Source organism: Aedes albopictus, chromosome 2 (genome assembly GCF_035046485.1).
Source record: "Aedes albopictus strain Foshan chromosome 2, AalbF5, whole genome shotgun sequence".
NCBI lineage: Eukaryota > Metazoa > Arthropoda > Insecta > Diptera > Culicidae > Aedes > Aedes albopictus.
In genome coordinates, this window is record NC_085137.1 from 503,126,427 (window position 1) to 503,144,587 (window position 18,161).

At 39.3% G+C, this 18,161-nt stretch overlaps 1 protein-coding gene across 2 annotated transcripts in view; it reads left to right on the forward strand.

Moving 5' to 3' along the window:
- LOC109409972 (arfGAP with SH3 domain, ANK repeat and PH domain-containing protein) overlaps positions 1-18,161 on the forward strand; it is a 154,645-nt gene that overhangs the window by 89,065 nt on the left and 47,419 nt on the right. For both annotated transcript variants that reach the window (XM_029870339.2, XM_062854443.1), the window contains one exon: positions 14,480-14,552. In XM_029870339.2, coding sequence (XP_029726199.2) covers positions 14,480-14,552 — 73 coding nt within the window. The remainder of the gene's footprint in view (positions 1-14,479; positions 14,553-18,161) is intronic.

Below are 18,161 nucleotides of genomic sequence, written 5' to 3' on the forward strand. Positions count from 1 at the left end.
GTTGCTCATGAAAGTTGCTTTTGGAGCTGCTCCAGGAGTTGCTTTTGGGCATCCTTCAGAAGCTCCCTCTGCAAATCACCCAGGAGTTCCTTCTGGATGATCTCCCAAAATTTCTTACAAAACGATAGCTATTTCTGGAAATACTCCAGAATCCTGAAAATCAAACTACTGCGGGAGTTTTGTAATCGAGAACTCTTCCAAGTGTTCCTTGGGAAACCTTCTAGACATGTGGAAGATTCTTTTGGGAATCCTTCAGGAGTTCCAGGAGAAATCCCTAGATCGAATCCATGATCCCAGACCAATAGTTCTACTCCCTAATTGCCAACAGACTGACTGAAATCCTAAATTCCCTAAAGGAACCTCTTCCAGAATAAATCCATTAACCCTCGAGCGATCGCGCTTTTGTGTTTTATACAACACGTTGAAAAAATCTCGCTTTTTTTGTTCAGTATCAGCGTGGTGCTGGCGGTGGTGGCCAACCGCGCTAGTTATGGACGGTTAAGGAATCTAGAGGAATCCACAAAAGATATACAAGGTGGAACCGCTGGAATTTCAAAACTGATTATTAGTGGCCACCCTGCTCCTGGGATAACTTACAAAACTCCTTATGAGAAATTCCCGGAGTAATATTCGAAGAAATCCAAGTGAAATCTTGTGAGATGCTCCGCAAAGACTCATTGAAGAAATTTTGACAGGAACTTCAGAAAAAAAAACCTTAGAAAAAATGTGACATCTCGGAAAAATGTTCTAAGAGTAATCCCGAGAGGAAATATTCAGGACATCCAAGGAGGAACTCTGAAAAGTTATAGAATCTTGGGAGCAGCTAGGGATGACATTCCGTGAGAAAATCCAAGAGAAATATCGGAAAAGTATTTGTCTTAAATCCCGGGATGAATTGAAGGAACTTTGAATAATTTTCGATGGATCTTCAAGAGGAATTCAATGGAGAACTCTGGAAGCACATCATAAAACCTCTGGAAGAAATATCGGGAGGTACTTCAACAGGTATCTCGTGAAAAACTTCTGCGGAAATCCAGGAAAGAACTCTGCTAAAAATTGCAGGAAAAACTCTGAAATTTTGAAAGATGTTCACTTAATAATTGCCGTAGGCGAGCGAAAGCATAATCATTTCCTTCCTCTTCTTCAGATTTATCAACATTCTGATGCAGCATACCTTACTTATTATGGAAAGATCTCTTAAAGGATCACTTAGCACTGAGATAAAAATTAAGACACGTTTGTTTTAGGTAAAACATAATTCTGACTCTTAACATTCCAAGTTTTGCAGCCTTACGGACGGCCTGCTGCACACCTGATCTAGTTGCCACATACTCTGGCCCAGTTACATGAAAATCTCATCCAAGGTTTTCCATTTGTCCTAAATCGTTTGCTGCAAGCTAAATTTGCCTCTCCAAGCAAACAGGTCAATGCCACTTTATTCCAACAGCAGCAGCAGTGCACCGACCGACTAACACCGTATGGGTGCACATGTGCCATTTCCCTACACAAACCTATAGTATAAACACAGACAAACAGACGTAACACTTCGAACATTTTTCGATTCAAATCATAGTCACGGAAACATATTCGCCCAATGCTAAAAGGCCTATGTTTGGCCGACCACTAACTAGGTGGCGGTAGTGAGCAAACGTCAATCTCGAACAAAAACGATGCGAGCGCCACGGTTGGGCAGTTGGCCAACTATCAAATTTTGAAAAGGACCGTTAAATCGGTGTACGATGTGAATTATCAGAGTGTTACGTCTGTTTGTCTGTGGTATAAAACTTTCCGTCTTTTCCTTCCGTTTCGCAGCTATCGTTGTTGTTGTTGCTATACAACATTCCTGCTCTTATGTCACCCTCAGCATCCGACCGACCTAGTAGTACGTCGGGCGAGGAAACAGCAGCAGGCAGCAAATAATTTCCCCGGGTATTTTAAAATTTGACCTACATTTCCTTCCCTTCTCTGTGCTGTCGTCGTTTCGACGACTATCATCCCGGAGAAATTGTAGCGCGAGTGTAGCCCGAGCAAGATGTAATAATCGGCGCATTTGTAATTAGAAGTAGGTAAACTACTTCGAATTAGTATTCACGCAAATGAAGAATGAAAAGAATATCACTTTACTCTGAGATTCCCATGCTTACATAACTGCTCGACCTGAAGTTGTCTACACTACTCTATTTAAAATGCATGACTATGATTTTAACCTTCCTTTTGCATCACGTTGGCAGCAGCAGCTCACTGATGTAGTGTACGATTTGGGTAAAGAATGGCCCGAATGCCATAGGAGGCTTAAAGGCTATAGCTTATAGCAGGATAGAGTTTTATAGCTTGAGCTTGAGCTGCACTTACACAATGAATTAATTGTCACTACCAGACTGATATTCAGTGTGTAAGCACGGTAATATTATATTTTTAGGCGAAATCTATATCTGCTACATCTGGAGGCTGAAGTATATAAGGAAAATGAAGATAGTTATGATGCAATCGCTCGCTCACTTTTCTTCGTAAATAGTTTCAAAATGATTGAATTAGCCTAACTATACCTAACACCGTATGTAACAAAATTCACGAACGGAGCAAATCGAAGGGGAAGTTCGCTGTTCCCATAGCCACTCATACATTGATCATTTCAGAAATGTGAAAAATCCGGGTGTTTTTTCACAAATCATCCCCAAAGGTGAGTGATACAAGTAGTCCTTAGCGAAATTCAGCGCCTCATGTGAAAATATCTTTTTTGTTTACATTTGATCTTGAAAAACATGGAACATCGAAATTTAGTCCTACTGTTGTTATTTTCCCTCGTTCGGGAAAAGAACGAACTCCACATGACACGCAGATGATGCACGTTCTTGAGAAACCCTTCGCTCTCGCCAAACTATGAAATGATGAATGGTCGTGACGGTCGTGCTGCGGCCACTTGTTCTCCCGTAATATGCGGCTTTGCCCTTCTCCCGGTCGTCGCTATAGTCATAAGTGACGGTCAAGTTGTTCTTTCGTACCTAGCAGCAGTAGTGTGCCAGGCGACTACTACCGGTTGCATTCACCTTGACGTACTTGGATAGATGCACCTACTTATCGTACGCTTCCACCGCACTACCGCCCAGCCCGTCCGTCTGGATTTGTTTATCTGGGAGAAGAGCTTTTTCTGCCACCTTCAGAATTTTATGAATGGAAGAAAGGGGGTCGATTATATAAAGCCATCTTTTCCTGGCCCGGTTTCGTGCAGTACTTGCATTGGCTCAAGGAACTTGGGCTGTAAGCGGAGATGGCAGAAGGGAAATCTCATTTTCGGAAAGCCGTTCCAGATCCATTGAGCGCTACACCATCAGACTAGTAGAAAAGGTTTTGCAGCGACCGAAATAATAATTAGCATCATAACATCATAACATATGTTGGGTCTCCAGTTAGCCTAATGGTTAAGCCTATGGATCGCCAATCCGGAGACGGTGGGTTTGATTCCCGTTCTAGTCGAAAAAATTTTCTCGACTTCCTGGGCATAGTGTATCATTGTACTCGCCTCACATTATACAAATTCATGCAATGGCAGGCAAATGAAGCCCTTCAATCAATAACTGTAGAAGTGCTCAAAGAACACTAAGTTGAAGCGAGGCAGGCCAAGTCCCAGTGGGGACGTTGAGCCATAAAGAAGAAAGAGAAGAAGAACATATGTTGGGTCGCGTTCAAATACGAAAGATATAATTTATCATTTGTCGTTGCATACGACGAGCGAGGTTTTTTTGGTGGGTTGTACTTCTCACAACGGCACGCGTCCTGATGGGTTAAATAAGGCGTGCGTGTTGGTATTTTATTGAAAACAATGTTTTACTCAAAAAGCATATTATAATTTACAAAAAAAAAACGCTCATGTAAGCTTATTTTGATGCAATATGATGACATCACTTGCATGAACCGCCGAGTTATCAACTATCATGGTTACTATCAGAAGGCCGGCTCCAGAGGCACGTTATCCTCCATTTGGGACATTCACGTTTTCTAATGGCTCTTAGAACCTCGAAGGCCTAATTTCGGATAACTTTTCTCAATTCCCATTAGAAGAATAGGTATAAATTATGTCTAAAACTAATGTGATTTAAAGGTTATGATACATTTCGTCAGGTTGAATGAATTTAAAGCCAGTGCTTGAATCCGAATGAATATAAAAATATGAACAATTATCAGCGCCAGCGAACGAACACGCGAAGAGAGCAAAGAAGAACATAACCAGCTGTGACCGCTGTTCCTCATCAGTCGTTTGGCTCGTGAAGTAAACTGACTTGAGATCATTGTTTCTCACTTGCTGCGATTAGGGACAATATGCAGAAATGACTCATGTGATTTGTTGCTCAAAACTTGTTAAGAACAATCATTTTGCTGCTATGGGAATGTTAGATGTGATTATTATTATCGTTTTAATTTACGTTTATGGCATTTTCACTGAAATAACAGGATAAAGACCAAGCATATTCATTGCCGTAAAGCAACTTACCGCTGAACCATAGTTTCTCACTCTCAGTCATGATTTTTTTATTGCTCCCGCTCCCACTTGCTTCATAAGCATAAGCGCTTTGGGTTGAAACACGCTGGTCAAAAAGGAACAAATTTTGCCTCGTTCGAAAAAAACGCTTCACTTTTTAAGCACTGTACAACACCATTTGTTTGGCCAGTTTTATTGCCAAATACACTGCTCTTCGAAGCATATCTGTTCTATATTGTTTTGCATGCAATGCAAGCCGTGTTTTTCTCAGTCACAGAGCCATTTGTAGTTAATTTGATATTTCTTTTTTTTCATTTCTCTTAACAAATAAATATGTCACAATAATATTGTTAAGCATCTTTCTGACATTGATTTGAACAATTATATCTTAGAGAGTTAGAGTAGGGAGACAGTATGCGTAGAAAAACAACATAGTACAGATATGCCTATAAGGGCAATATAATTCTATACCAATATTTTACAACATTAATCCGCTTTACATTTTACTGTTTAACCTTAGTAGGGTGTTGGGGTCAATAACCCAGACTAGTACACTGAACGTACATTATGTCTACTCTAACATCTTAGGAGGGTTAATGTACATATTTTTCTAAAAAAAAAGTATTTTTTATCGTTATTCTTCATCATGCAAGCATTGGTCTGAAGTTCACAAAAGCATCGGAATAAATATACATTTCAGGCCATGCTAACATCTTATGAACTAAATGTTTTTTGATATCCCTTCGAAAAATACTTACAAAATTACAATATTTCAATAGAAAACCAAATTTTCATTTACCCTCGATTTGTTTCAGTGTATGTTCACATTAAGCTATAGTATATCTAATAATACTATATCACTACGACAATCAAGTTCTATTATTACAATTACAATTTGTTTTGTAATTCCTCATTGAGTTCCTTGAGGAATTTCTCTTAGTATTTTCCAAGAATTCTTGAGATTTCTCCAGCAGTTACTTCAGCAATTCCTCCTGAGATTGCTTCTTGAATTCCTGCTGGAAAATCTCCTAGGACTGCTCTGGAAATTCTTTCTGTGATTCATCCATTCCTGAGAGAGAGGAGACAGCTGGCTTCGATTGTGTGCTACTTAATGTCAAGGAGGACCTGTCACAAACTGTCACCGCAAAGCGAGCTGAAAATCGCACATTGATAGTGTGGAGTGGCCAAATATCCTAAAGATCTTATAAAAAATCCGCTCCGTTGTAATTGAAAAAGATAAAATATTTATGATCAGTTTTTCTCGACTAGCGCAACGAATCCATTTATTTTCCATTCTCCATGCTCTGTCGCAACAAACTCAATATGCAAATCATTTTTGACCAATAATATGTTTTCAAACCATTGTGCGGCGCACAAAGTTGAAAAAAGAAGTCAGAAGAAGATATGCAAACATCGTGGCTGTCAGTGAGCTGTCTCCTCTCTCTCTCAGATCCATTCTCCAGCTTTCCGCAGGGATTATCCCAAGGAATTCCCTAGAGATATTTCCAGGAGTCCCTTCAAGGATTCCTTCAAAGATTTCTGTTGGGATTTCTTTTGAATTGTGGTTTTCTAAAACAATTTCTGCTGAAGTTACTCCAGCAATTCCACTGGAATTCCTGATATGATTTTCTTAGGATTTTTCCAGGCTTTTTCCAGTAATAGACGTAATAACTTGAAGTATTTTTCGGCAAAGTACGTTTAATTGGCAAATTGAGAGATAATTTTTTGAAAAAATTACCACTTGTTTTGGTGGGATTCGAACCCACGACTCCGTTATCGCTAGTCCGGCGCTTTAACCAACTAAGCTACAGAACAAGTTACAACTCTGCAGATTAGAAAGTCAAACTGGATTCGAAGCACCACCACCGGGTCCGTCTTTCACAACTTTTTCTCTCTTTCGGCTCTTAGATGCTAATCTCCCGCACTCTCGCGGCCTACGAACAACAAGTGTGCGCCTATTGTTTTTAGAATGTTGATATTGAAGCTCGACTGACACATACTTTGTCACCAACCATATGATCGGTGCACACTCAGTATGCGTTGAGCGCTCAACGCGGACGGACGCACGACCGTCCAACTGCGTTAGAGAGAACGCAACTCATGTATGACAAAGATTTTATTGCCCTTTTCCGGCTATACCAGTCGGCTATTATGTCTAAAATAGACGTAACAACTTGAAGTATTTTTAGGCAAAGTACGTTTAATTGGCAAATTGAGAGATAAATTTGTAAAAAAATACCACTTGTTTTGGTGGTATTCGAACCCACGACTCCGTTATCGCTAGTCCGGCGCTTTAAGCAACTAAGCTACAGAACAAGTTACAACTCTGCAGAAAATACTTCAAGTTATTACGTCTATTTCAGACATACTAGCCGACTGGTATAGCCGGAAAAGGGCAATAAAATCTTTGTCATTTTCCAGTAATTAATCCAGGAATTCTTGCAGGAAATCCTGTAGAGATTTCTGCAGGGATTGCTCTAGAAATTTCTCCAAAGATTCCTAAAGGGATTGATCCAGAGATTCCTTCAAATATAAGGTATCCTGGATATTGCTGGGATTTCTTCAGGAATTTCTGCTGAAATACCTCCACGAAGTTGCACTAGAATTCCTCCAGTCATTCCTCTAGAAGTTTATCCAAGGGATTTCTTTAGGAATTCCTTTTTAAATTTTATAAGACATTTCTTCGAAAACTTCTCATGATATTTCTCCAGGAAATTCTGCTGGACATCCTCAAGCAATTGCTGCTAGAGTTCCACAAAAAAATCTTCCTGAGATTTCTCCTAGGATTTTTCCAGAAATTTCTCTAGATGTTCCTCAGGGGATTTCTCCAGAGACTTGGTAAAATGACTATGCCACCCTGTAGGAATTGCGATAAAGTAACTATTGCACTTGGAGCATTTCAAGAACGGTTTCGACGCCAAATTCTTCCAGATGTGCCTGATCCGATTGGATTTCCGGCTGGTATACCTCATCTATGCGCAAGTCGATAAGTTCTGGAAATATTGTAGGTATTCTGGAGAACGGTAATCATCTCCCGCAACATTTCCGCGAAGGGGTCCTCAGTCTGTGCTCAAAAAAACTATTAAACGCAGACGAGTGCACTTCGTCAGCACAAAGATGGGTGCCGAAGTGATTTCCCATTTGATTTTGCTGGAAGTTCGACACTGATGCCGGGAATTGGCGCTAGACTAGGTACAGTAAACTCGTTCAAAATCAACTTTCTGACAGAAAATCTTCTCAACAATCACTGTTAACAACATGTTCACGCAATAAGATATCTGATTCAGATAGAAGAAGTGGACGAAAACATTCGTTTTGTTGTGAATTTAGATAAAGCACAATTTTGTTTACCTGTAGTGCCGGGAATGGGGTGAAAACCACTATAAAATTTTATTTGATCAGTCAAGCTTAAGAGCTGAAATTCGGGTTTCAAGATATCCAATCAATTTGTTTGCTTTACTTGGCTAAACAATAATGACCTGAAACGTGTGACAAGAGAAATCGAGGTTTTTGTTTTGTTTTTATTAATGTGTATTTTAACTAAAAGCTCTAATTCTACACTTAGATATCGAGGTAATTGGTGCTTTCTAGAGTCGCATTAAACAGGCTGCCCGCCAGCCCAGGACAAATAATGCCAGCGAAAAGAAAGGAGCAGCAAAAATGTACCGTCGATCGAAGCCGGAATTTCGTTACGGCATGAATAGAGCTCAGAGAAGGAAGTGATGCAGGCATAAAATAAATTCCCCAAACAAAACCACCGACGACCGTCGTCAATTTTGGACATTGTTTGGTGTCCTCATGGTCCTCATTTGATTCGACGTTCCAGTTCCCTATCTTCGAAGGACGATTATTTCTTCCGTGGCCTTGTTAATACCTCCAGGTGCTACTGTGCTGTTTACGTCACGGCTCTTCTCTTTTTGTATAGAGTTAGGACCGTGATCCCCGGGACAAATGTTGTGATAGCAGACGTGTGGATTTTCCTTCTTTTCAGGTGAGTTCAGATGGGTATAGTTGTCTTGATGCGTGGAAGCACCTCAATTCCAAAGCAAAATCTCCAGACGACCAGGTTTAAAAAATGTGTCGCTCCTATTCACTCCTCACCTTGAAAGGATCGGATGGGTGGGTTTCTTATTTCTTCAAACGGGGTATGTGGTAAAAGAAGCAGTGAGTGGATTAGGACCTTTTGTAATACGAGGAGACTCCAACAAGCACTGCATGGGTGTGTATAAGGCTTCCAACGCGGCGGTGTTGTTGCAGCTGATGAAAGAGAGTTTGCTTTTTTTATAGAAGTTTTTCGAGATAAGAGGGTCATGTTCAACCATCCATCCATGAAAGAGAGGGTCTTGACAATGACCTATATTTGAATGGGGACCTGTGGGCTTGCTATGGTAAAATAGATTGCCGACAGGCTGCAGGTATTAACTTGAAAGGAAGGTAGGTAGAAGTAGTCCGATGTAGTATTTGAGCAGCTATTAGATCAGTTCTATGTAGTTTCCCCGAAAGCATTTTCATTGATCACGTCACTAACGATCGTCTGTTTGCACATACCGATGATTGTAATTCACATTCCTATGGATCGCAAATGTTCTCGACAGCAGTTAGACAAACAGAGAAGCAAACAACGAGAGTTGTTAGTTTATGATAATCTCGTCTCGAGTCGCATTCCTCCTGTTTTCAAATTGGATCATCACGAAGATGTTTTTGTTTTGCAGAAGTTTAATCGTTGCGTAAAATCCAGTTCGTCAGCTTGCATATTTTTAAGCACAGCAGCGCTTTGGCTGTGCTTCTCCACATTTATTGGCTGCACAGCACACATTTAGTCACCTGCAAACCCAATTTGTATTCTGTCGGAGAACACTGCCCGTTTGCTTGCGGCAGTAAACCTCATAATATAATCGAGATTTCCATTTTAAGTCATTCTCCTTGCTCTGGCTTGTTATGTTTAATATCGTACAGGGCAGGGGTTTGTGAACTTTTTCTGGTGGCGACCTATTGAAGGAAATACCATAATAGTACAGTTTTTTTTTTTTAACAAAGGTGCACTACGACGAAGCAGGTACCAGTGATTGTTTTTTGACATTATAATTGCGACAAGTGTTAGTGACACATTCTACCGTGACGTTACAACGTTTTGACGCGTTACGTTTGAAAAGTGCCTAAAACTGTTGTTATTTTGCGTATTTCTGCTCCTATCTGAATAAATATCGTATAAAATGGCTGGAAGATTATTCTTCTTTGTTACCTCTAGGATAGGTGATAGGTCATGCAAAATTTGCTTCATTTTTTCGAAGGTGCCTGCAGAAATTTTCCTAGGGAAATTGCTATGTTTGCTATGATTTCTCCAAAAGTGTCTGCAACTATTCTTCCACGAATAAATGCTGGAATTCCTCCATGAAATAATGCTACGATTCTACACCTGGAATACCTTGATTCTTGCTAGAGTTCCTGTTCGTTGGTATTCCTTCGGGAATGCCTCCAAAAATTCCTTTAGAAACTTCTCCTGTGATTCCTCCAGGCATTCCACTAAGAGTTTTTCTGCATGTCTCCAAATTCCTTCAGAAAATCTTCCGTTGGTTTTTTTTAAATAATTCTTCCAGAGATTTCACAAAAATATCGGGAATTCCTGAAGATAGCTCATGGTTAAGAAACAAATCTAGGTGTTCCAAAAAAAAAAAACTAGTAGTTCCGGTTGCATGATGGTGTTTACGATGTTGGTGAAATTGGAAAATCTCCAAAAGAGAGAAATTTTCTCCATCAACCCTTTTGGGACTTCCTCGGCAGTTTTGCGGGAATTCCTCTAGAAGTTCCTCCGGGAAGCTTTCTAGAAGTTACTCCAAATACTCCGGGAGTTCCCTCTAAGGGTCCCTCTAGAAATCCCTCCGAGAATTCCTCTGGAAGTTCCTCTGGGAATTTCGTTTAGAAGTTCCTCTGGGAATTTCTGTACGAGTTCTTCTGAGAATTCCCAGCTAACACAAAGTCTTATATGATGTTGAATAGGATGCTAATGTGGCGGCCATATGCGTACATGCTTCCATTTAACCGCGTGTAAAGTGTGCGTATATCGCCTCCACTTTTGCATCCTATGCGACATCATATGCGATGGTGTGTTGACTGGGTTCCTCCAGGAGTTGCTGCGATAATTATTCGAAATTGTTCTAGGAGTGCCTCCGGGAATTTTTCTTGGAGCTCCTTTTGGAATTCCTCTGGGAGTTCCTTTGTGAATTCTTGCAGAAATTATTCTAGAAATTCCTTTAGGATTTCTTCTTAGAATTCCTACTAGAATTCATCTAGGAGTTTCACCTGGAATCCTTCTAACAGTTCTCCCGGGTATTCCTCTATGAGTTCATCTAAAAATTACTCTAGAAGATCTTCCGAGAATTTGCACAGGAGTTGCTCTGGGTATTAATCCGAACATTATATGAGTTACTGCGGGAGCTCTTCTAGAAGTTCCTCTGGGTTCCTCTGAGAATTCCTCTGAGAGTTCCTAAGAGTTCTTCTAAAAGTTGCTCCTAGAATTCTCCTAAGAGTTTCTCCTGGAATCCCTCTAAGAGTTCTGTGCATATAGAAATTACTCTAGGAGTGCCTCTGGAAATTCCTCCGGAAAGTCTTATGTAAATATTAGGAGTTTCTCGCGAGAATTTCGGTAGGAGTTCCGAGAGTTCCTATAGTCTAGGAGCTCACCCAGGAGTTTTTGTAGGAGTTCTATCGGGAATCGCTCAAGTAGTTTCACTGGAAATATTTCTAGGCGTTCCACTGAGAATCCTTCTGGAAAGTTCCTCGGGGAGTTCTTGTAGCCAGTCTTATTAGAGATCACAGTCATTTGAAACTTTTCGTCGTTATTCGGCCTCCTTTGTCTCCGACATACACCACACAAGCAATCAAACTATTGTACGAAACAAAAATGTCAAACGAATGCGCTTCACCACGATAGCGTCTTCGAGAGACGATTTGGTTTTTGTTATTCCTGTCTTCTTCCATAATGAGAGCTGTGTTGGCCAAATGCGTGTCGTATTCAATGCAACATGTAAGAAAAAAACTATTACGAACATTCATAATCGGAATTGGCTGTAAATCTATGCGAAAAGATAGAATTAGACAAATGTCATCGTGTCAGACGACATTGATTTGACGCTTTCTTATGTTTATTGAACTTCGTTTTACCGCTCGTGTTGTGTATAAGAGGTAACGGTAGCGCACGAATGTAACAAAGCAAGCTGACACCCGACTGCGGCAACGAAATGAAGGTAGTGAAAAATGTCGAATGTTTACAAGACTGCTTCTAGCAGTTTTTTTACTTATTCGTTTATTTGGAAGGCTCGGGCGCAAATGTGGCATAACTGAGCCGAAATCTTTTGTTTTTAGATTGATTTTACATTTTACAATTCATTACTGCCTTAATACTATGTTAGTTTGGGAAGCCTAAGTACTCGCGGCCGTTTCGAGGTTAAGGATTAAAAAAAAAATGGGAAGGAGGGATTGATGGGACAAATTGTCCATATCTGTAATGGAACCAAAAAGAAAGGACTTTATCGGTAGACAAAGACAAGAAGAGGATAACCGAACGGGGGCGACGATAGACAGGGCGAACAACAAAACCAAAAGGCGGACAACGAAAACAAGGAACGTATTACATCAACTCTGACATCAACACGTTTCAAAAACTGATAAATCAGGTTCATGTATTCCAAATCAAGTCCTGCCAACACTTCTCTAACGGGTTTCTGTTGTTTTCCTCGGACCCGGAGACTATCATGCAGCTCAGATCAGAACCTCACGATACTCATCGCATCCCCACACGACATGTTCAATATCCTGGTAAGCCACGCCACAGACAGAGATATTGCTTTCTGAGAGCCCAATACGGAAGGCATGTGCGTTCAACAAATAGTGGTTGGACATCAGCCGACACATTACACGAATGAAATCGCGGCCTAAATCCAACCCTTTGAACCATGGCTTTTTCGACACCTGTGGAATGATGGAGTGCAACCATCTACCCATCTCTCCATTTGTGTTGCCAGCTGATCAAGGTTTCCTGACGGGCCAATGCAAAAAAATCGTCGAACGCGATTTGACGCTCGTAAATATCGCCTTCGCTAGCGCCCACCTTAGCCAGAGAGTTCGCTTTCTCATTACCCGGAATCGAGCAATGTGGAGGGACCCAAGCTATGGTGATGGTGTATGAGCGTTATCATCAGAACGTTTTTAGCAGTTCTACTGGAAATTTTTATGGGCCTTCCTCCAGGAATTGCTCTATGAGTTCCTCTGGGAATGCCACTAAGAGTTCTTCCTAGAATTCCTCAAGGAGTTCTTCCTGAAATCCTTCTAAGAATATTCACGGGTATTCCTCTAGAAGTGTCTTTGAAAATTATTCTAGAATCTAGGAGTTCTCCTGTAAATTCCACTAGAAGTTACTTCGGGTATTTTTCTAAGAATTCTTCCGGGAAGTCCTCTAGGATTTTTATCGAGAATTGCTGTAGAAGCTCAAATTTGAAATTCCTAAAGAAGTTCCTCAAAGAATTCTTCTAGGTGTTTAACTGAGAATGGCTCTAGGAATTCCTCCAGAAATTCCTCTGGAAGTTGGTCTGAGGGTTCCTCCGGGAATTCTTCTAGAAGTTACTATGAAAATACTGGGAGTTTCCTGCCAGTATTTCTGTATGAGTTTCTCCGGTAGTTGCTTTAGTCTAGGATAATTGCTCTAGTTGATCCATTGGAAATTCTTTTAGGCGTACTAGGCTTCTAGAGCTCCTTGTAGAACTCCTATGGCAGTTTCGCACGGAATTCATTTCGGAAACTCCTGTAGGAGTTCCTCTGGGAATTCCTCTTAACGTTCTTTCGGAAATTCTTCTAGAAATTCCTATGAAAATACTGGGAGTTTCCTTCGAGATTTTTTCGAATTACTCCGACAATTCCTTCAGGAGTTAAGCTTGAAATATCTCAGGAATTCCCCGGGAATTGATGTAGGAGTTCTTCTGGGAATTCGTCTGTACAGCAAACAAAAACATGTGAGATCACATCGAAAACGTTTTGGCTGCACATCAGTCGCCTCGGAAAAGTGATGTACAAGTAACATCATTTCCACGTAGCACATCAGTCGTCGCTGCTCAAAAGTTTATCTAGCAATTGCTTGAACCGGATCTATAAGTTGATCATATATACAAAGAGTGGCCAAAATATATAGTATAGGCTTCTCTAACAAAAAAGTTCAACAAGCTGTAACTTTTCATAGAGTGCATCACAAATTATCAAATGATTCGTTTACCACTTCTGCCACATACTGCCTGTCTGCAAAAATATAACTTACTCATTACTGAGACAATTGAAAATAGATCTGCTAGAGACACCACCGTAGTAGCATTACCTATTTACCTTGTTGCAAATCAATGACATTTTGTGCCTACCATGGGGAACCATAATAGAATTCACGATGGTAAAATTAGACAGACGCCTCGGGAGTTGAATCTAAACGATCCACTCCAAATGACGGATACCCGCATGCAGAATAATAAAACAATCCCCCAGGCCCAGATGATTCCCAGTTCAATCGCATTCCTCTTCTCTGTTGACGACGCCGATGAATGAATGGCACAGGAAAAGATTTGTGTAACAAGATGGATCAAACCTCATCGATTTCGTTATAAATCTTGCTGGTGTCGCCGATTGAGGAAACGACCCCTTCACTTGCTACTAGAAAAATTGATGTTTTTTTTTTTGCATTTCATTTGCCACTTTTTCATCAGTATGGTTTTTGCTCGACGCAGCCAATATCGAAGGGGTTAGTGATGATATGATCGGTATGTTATTGCTTTCCACAATGTATCTGGCCATCGTTCCATTTCCCATTCAACTAACTGGCCTTTGTGAGCTTCCGGACGGCGATGATGATGATGATGATGGGGGTTATTCATGCTCACTTTCCTCCGACACCCCAACAGATCGTTATTATTTATTGTTGTGACTATCGCAGCTAATGCCTACTATTTCTGCTCTTTTATTTTCCAGACACTTGACTTCGATCGAGAGGGACTGACTAAGTTGAAGAAGGCAGTTAAAGCAATACACAATTCAGGAAATAGTAAGTAGCGTTTCAAACGAATAGGTTTTACGGGTAGGATGTGGCGAATCGTTTTGTGTGGGGTTAACTGCCATATTCAGGGTGGCCACCGAACCGGGAAAAACGGGAAAACCGGGAAAAAGACGGGAATTCGGAACGACCGGGAAAACGCCGGGAATTTGAGATGATTACCGGGAAAATGGTTGCTGAACATAATTGATTTTTTCTTACACCTTATCGATATCTGTATTAGCAAGCTAATTTTAAATGATCGATTTCATTGAAATCTCTTGCAGTTTTTTTTTGCAATGAATGCAAAAATTGCAATTTTTGCTAAGATTGCATCAAAAATCCAGTTAAAATGCGTTATCTTGGTTCATCCTCACTATACCAACATTACATATATTTTGCAGAAAATGTTGTTCATGTTTTTTTCTGGAACGCTTTTTTTTTTGGTATAGAAATAGTTCAAAGTCGCAAGATAGATAGGATTAAAAATGCATATATTTCAAGAAGCAAACACTTAGAATTAGAGAGTTAGAGTTTTCTCGAAGTCATCCCTAACGGGAGAACCGCGAAGGTACGGAAGAGAGAGAATGAGTTTTTAGTGGGTCGATCCCACATTTACATCCCATATCTGATCAGCAGATTTTGTCATTCTATAAAAAAGAGAGTTAGAGTTGGAAAAATTTATCTCGACTCGTTTGAAGACTTAAATTTCCAGAAAACTGTTCAAGTAAAATTTAAGCATTTCAGAAGAAGCAGTGTACCAGTCATATTCTTCTGTTCAACGTTCACATTACAATGCCACGATAATGTTCATCTTATCTTCAACATCACCTGACCACCGGAGCAAAGGCGAACAACAAAATGATAACAAATTCTGTTACCTGGTTATCATTCGTTTGATAATTGAGTTTGTTATCATTTAAGTTGAATTAAAAACCAACATAACAAAAATGATAACTCAATTTTACTCAACGAATACCAAAATGCTTATCATTGTTAAGCTTATCAGGTTAAGTTATCATTGAATTAAAGTTGATAACTAGTTGTGTTATACTGTTTTTTTTTTGTTCTTATTTATGTGTATTTTAACATCACGCTAATTCTACACTTATCAGTGTTATACTGTAATTTATTCAATATTACATTTGGTTATCAACATGAAAAAATACAGCTGACTGATAACAGGTTTTGTTATCATTTAGTTGTCAGTCAAAGCTATGTTGTCGACCAAAATAGTAAAAATCTACTTAACCGACATAGCTAACAGATGAAAAAAGTTTCTCATAATTATAACCCATTTTTTCAACTATTGCGTCCAATGGGTCTCGAACCCTGATCGAGTGATTATCGGTCGCAGCCGATAGACCCTTTACCAACGGGACACAGTGAGAGGGAGAGTGGTTGAAGGCTACGCTTTCGTACTGCAGTCGCATTTTAAGATGGAAAGCGGAATCTATTTTTAGATTCGAGGTCCACCAGACCCTCAGTTTTGGGAAAGCTTTGAAATGTGCGTTTGGAATCTGATAACATATTTTGTTATCATTTAGTATTGTTATGTTATCGCGATGGACCAAAATGATTGATAACTAAGTTTGTTGTCATCTGGTTATCATCAATTGGAAAAGATGATAACAAAAAAATAACAAAATGATAATACCGATAACATAGTTTATTATCAAAGCGATATCATTTAGTTATCCACCTTTGCTCGGGCAGCCTGGTATTCGTTGACGAAGGACTCTTTAAGAGGTCTCAGTCTGATTTTTCATCCTCCCAAATCTTTACAATAATCTGGTGGATTGATTGATGTAGCTGCTCGCTGTCGTGCTTAAGAAGTTCGACCGGGAACCCGTCCTTCCTAGCAGCCTTGCTGTTTTCAGCTTCTTAAGGGTCTTCTAAGTGCTCTTTCCAACTGTCTGCCCCCATTGATTGTTTTGTGTATCAGCAAACTTCCTTCCAGGTAATTACACATAGTGAGCACTGGCGTAGTATTGCGCCGCGCACCATTGACAGTTGCATAAAACATCCGCATATCGTTCCTGTTCATGCTTTCCTGCGCTTCAGCAATCACACTTTTTTCGTGCTGCCATTGGGTGTTACATACTTCAAAAATGTTCATTTTGAAAAACCGGGAAAAGTTGGAAAATCGTACCGGGAAAATCGGGAAAAAGACGGGAATTCGAAAACTGAAATTTAGTGGCCACCCTGCATATTTTACTAGGCACTTTAAGTTCGATTTTTTCATGCTGTGTTGTTCAACAATTTGCAAATTCCTAATATGAAACAATGTTGCACAATGTTGGTTATGGCAGTAATGAGATCGGGAATCAAAACCTAAAAGCGGTGTAACCCTTTAACTTATATTATTACAAGTAAAAACTCATTTCGTTTAAATCTTTTTCATAAAGCAACAACCCTAAAACAAAATTATATCAACCTCTATTAATTGTAATTGCAGTTGTTTTGATTATACATATTAGAATTCATAACAAACCCAAGTAAAATTTTGAAGACCTACTAGTCTTACAAAGGTTTTAAGAACTGCAAAAAAAAACAAATAACTTTTAATTAGAGTTTTCTATGGTTCTAAAGACTGTTTCAGAAATTATAAATACACTAACGATTAATTGCCATTTCAATTTGAGCATAATATCCAAAAAAGTTTCTTCTAGCTCTTATAGTAAACATGCTAACGAAGCAAATAATACCAACTTTGTTGATGTTTCTGGTAAAAGTTAAAAAATAGGGCTCTATAAACTGGATGATTAAAATTTGAAGTTGCACAAAGTGATCAAAAATGTAGCATAGTAGAAAAGAAAAAAATCTCACAGATAAAATATTTAATTTCCAAACACAATAAAAATGGCTGTATCGAAAATAGAAGATATTTCTCGATTGGTAAAAGTAATTTTTACTGGAATATTTGATCAAGAACCACCATTACGGGCCTTCTTAATACAAAATTTTTTGTTTCAAATTTCTCAACAACACTAATAGCAACAAACGTTGAGCAAACGAATGTCTTAATTACTGCTTACTGCATTCGTTTTTATGGTATGAGAAGCTTTGCCATCTGAAGGTTCGAATGAGCTGGAAAAATAAGTTTGTTTAGATTAAATGCGTTCAGGAAAGCTTCAGGAAAGTTATTTGTTAGAGAACTCGACTGTTCTTTAAAATATCAAGACAATTGAAAGGAAATATAAAAATATGGAGTACAATATGCTATACTCTGAAAGAAGTTGGTAAAAATCATTAGAACAGTTCATTTAATTGAATAAACAAAGTGTATTTATAATTTCTGAAACAGTCTATAGGAACCTTTTCTAGGCTAAAAAAATGTGACTTGGAAGAGGTTCAAAATCATATGATAGGAAGCTCCATAATCGGATATAGGGTTACCAATATAATTTGGACCCCCATATATTTTGGACCCCCTGGGTCGTATTATCATAACTTTCACAGATTTAATGAAGAGATGACGAAAATTTTTAGAATCATTCGCTAAATTAGATTGCTCTGCACTGGCAGCAATCATTTCCTCACTGGACATATCATTATTATTTTTTGTCAATCTCGTCATCCGTGCGAGTGTCGCAACATGTTTATGAAAATAGAATGTGG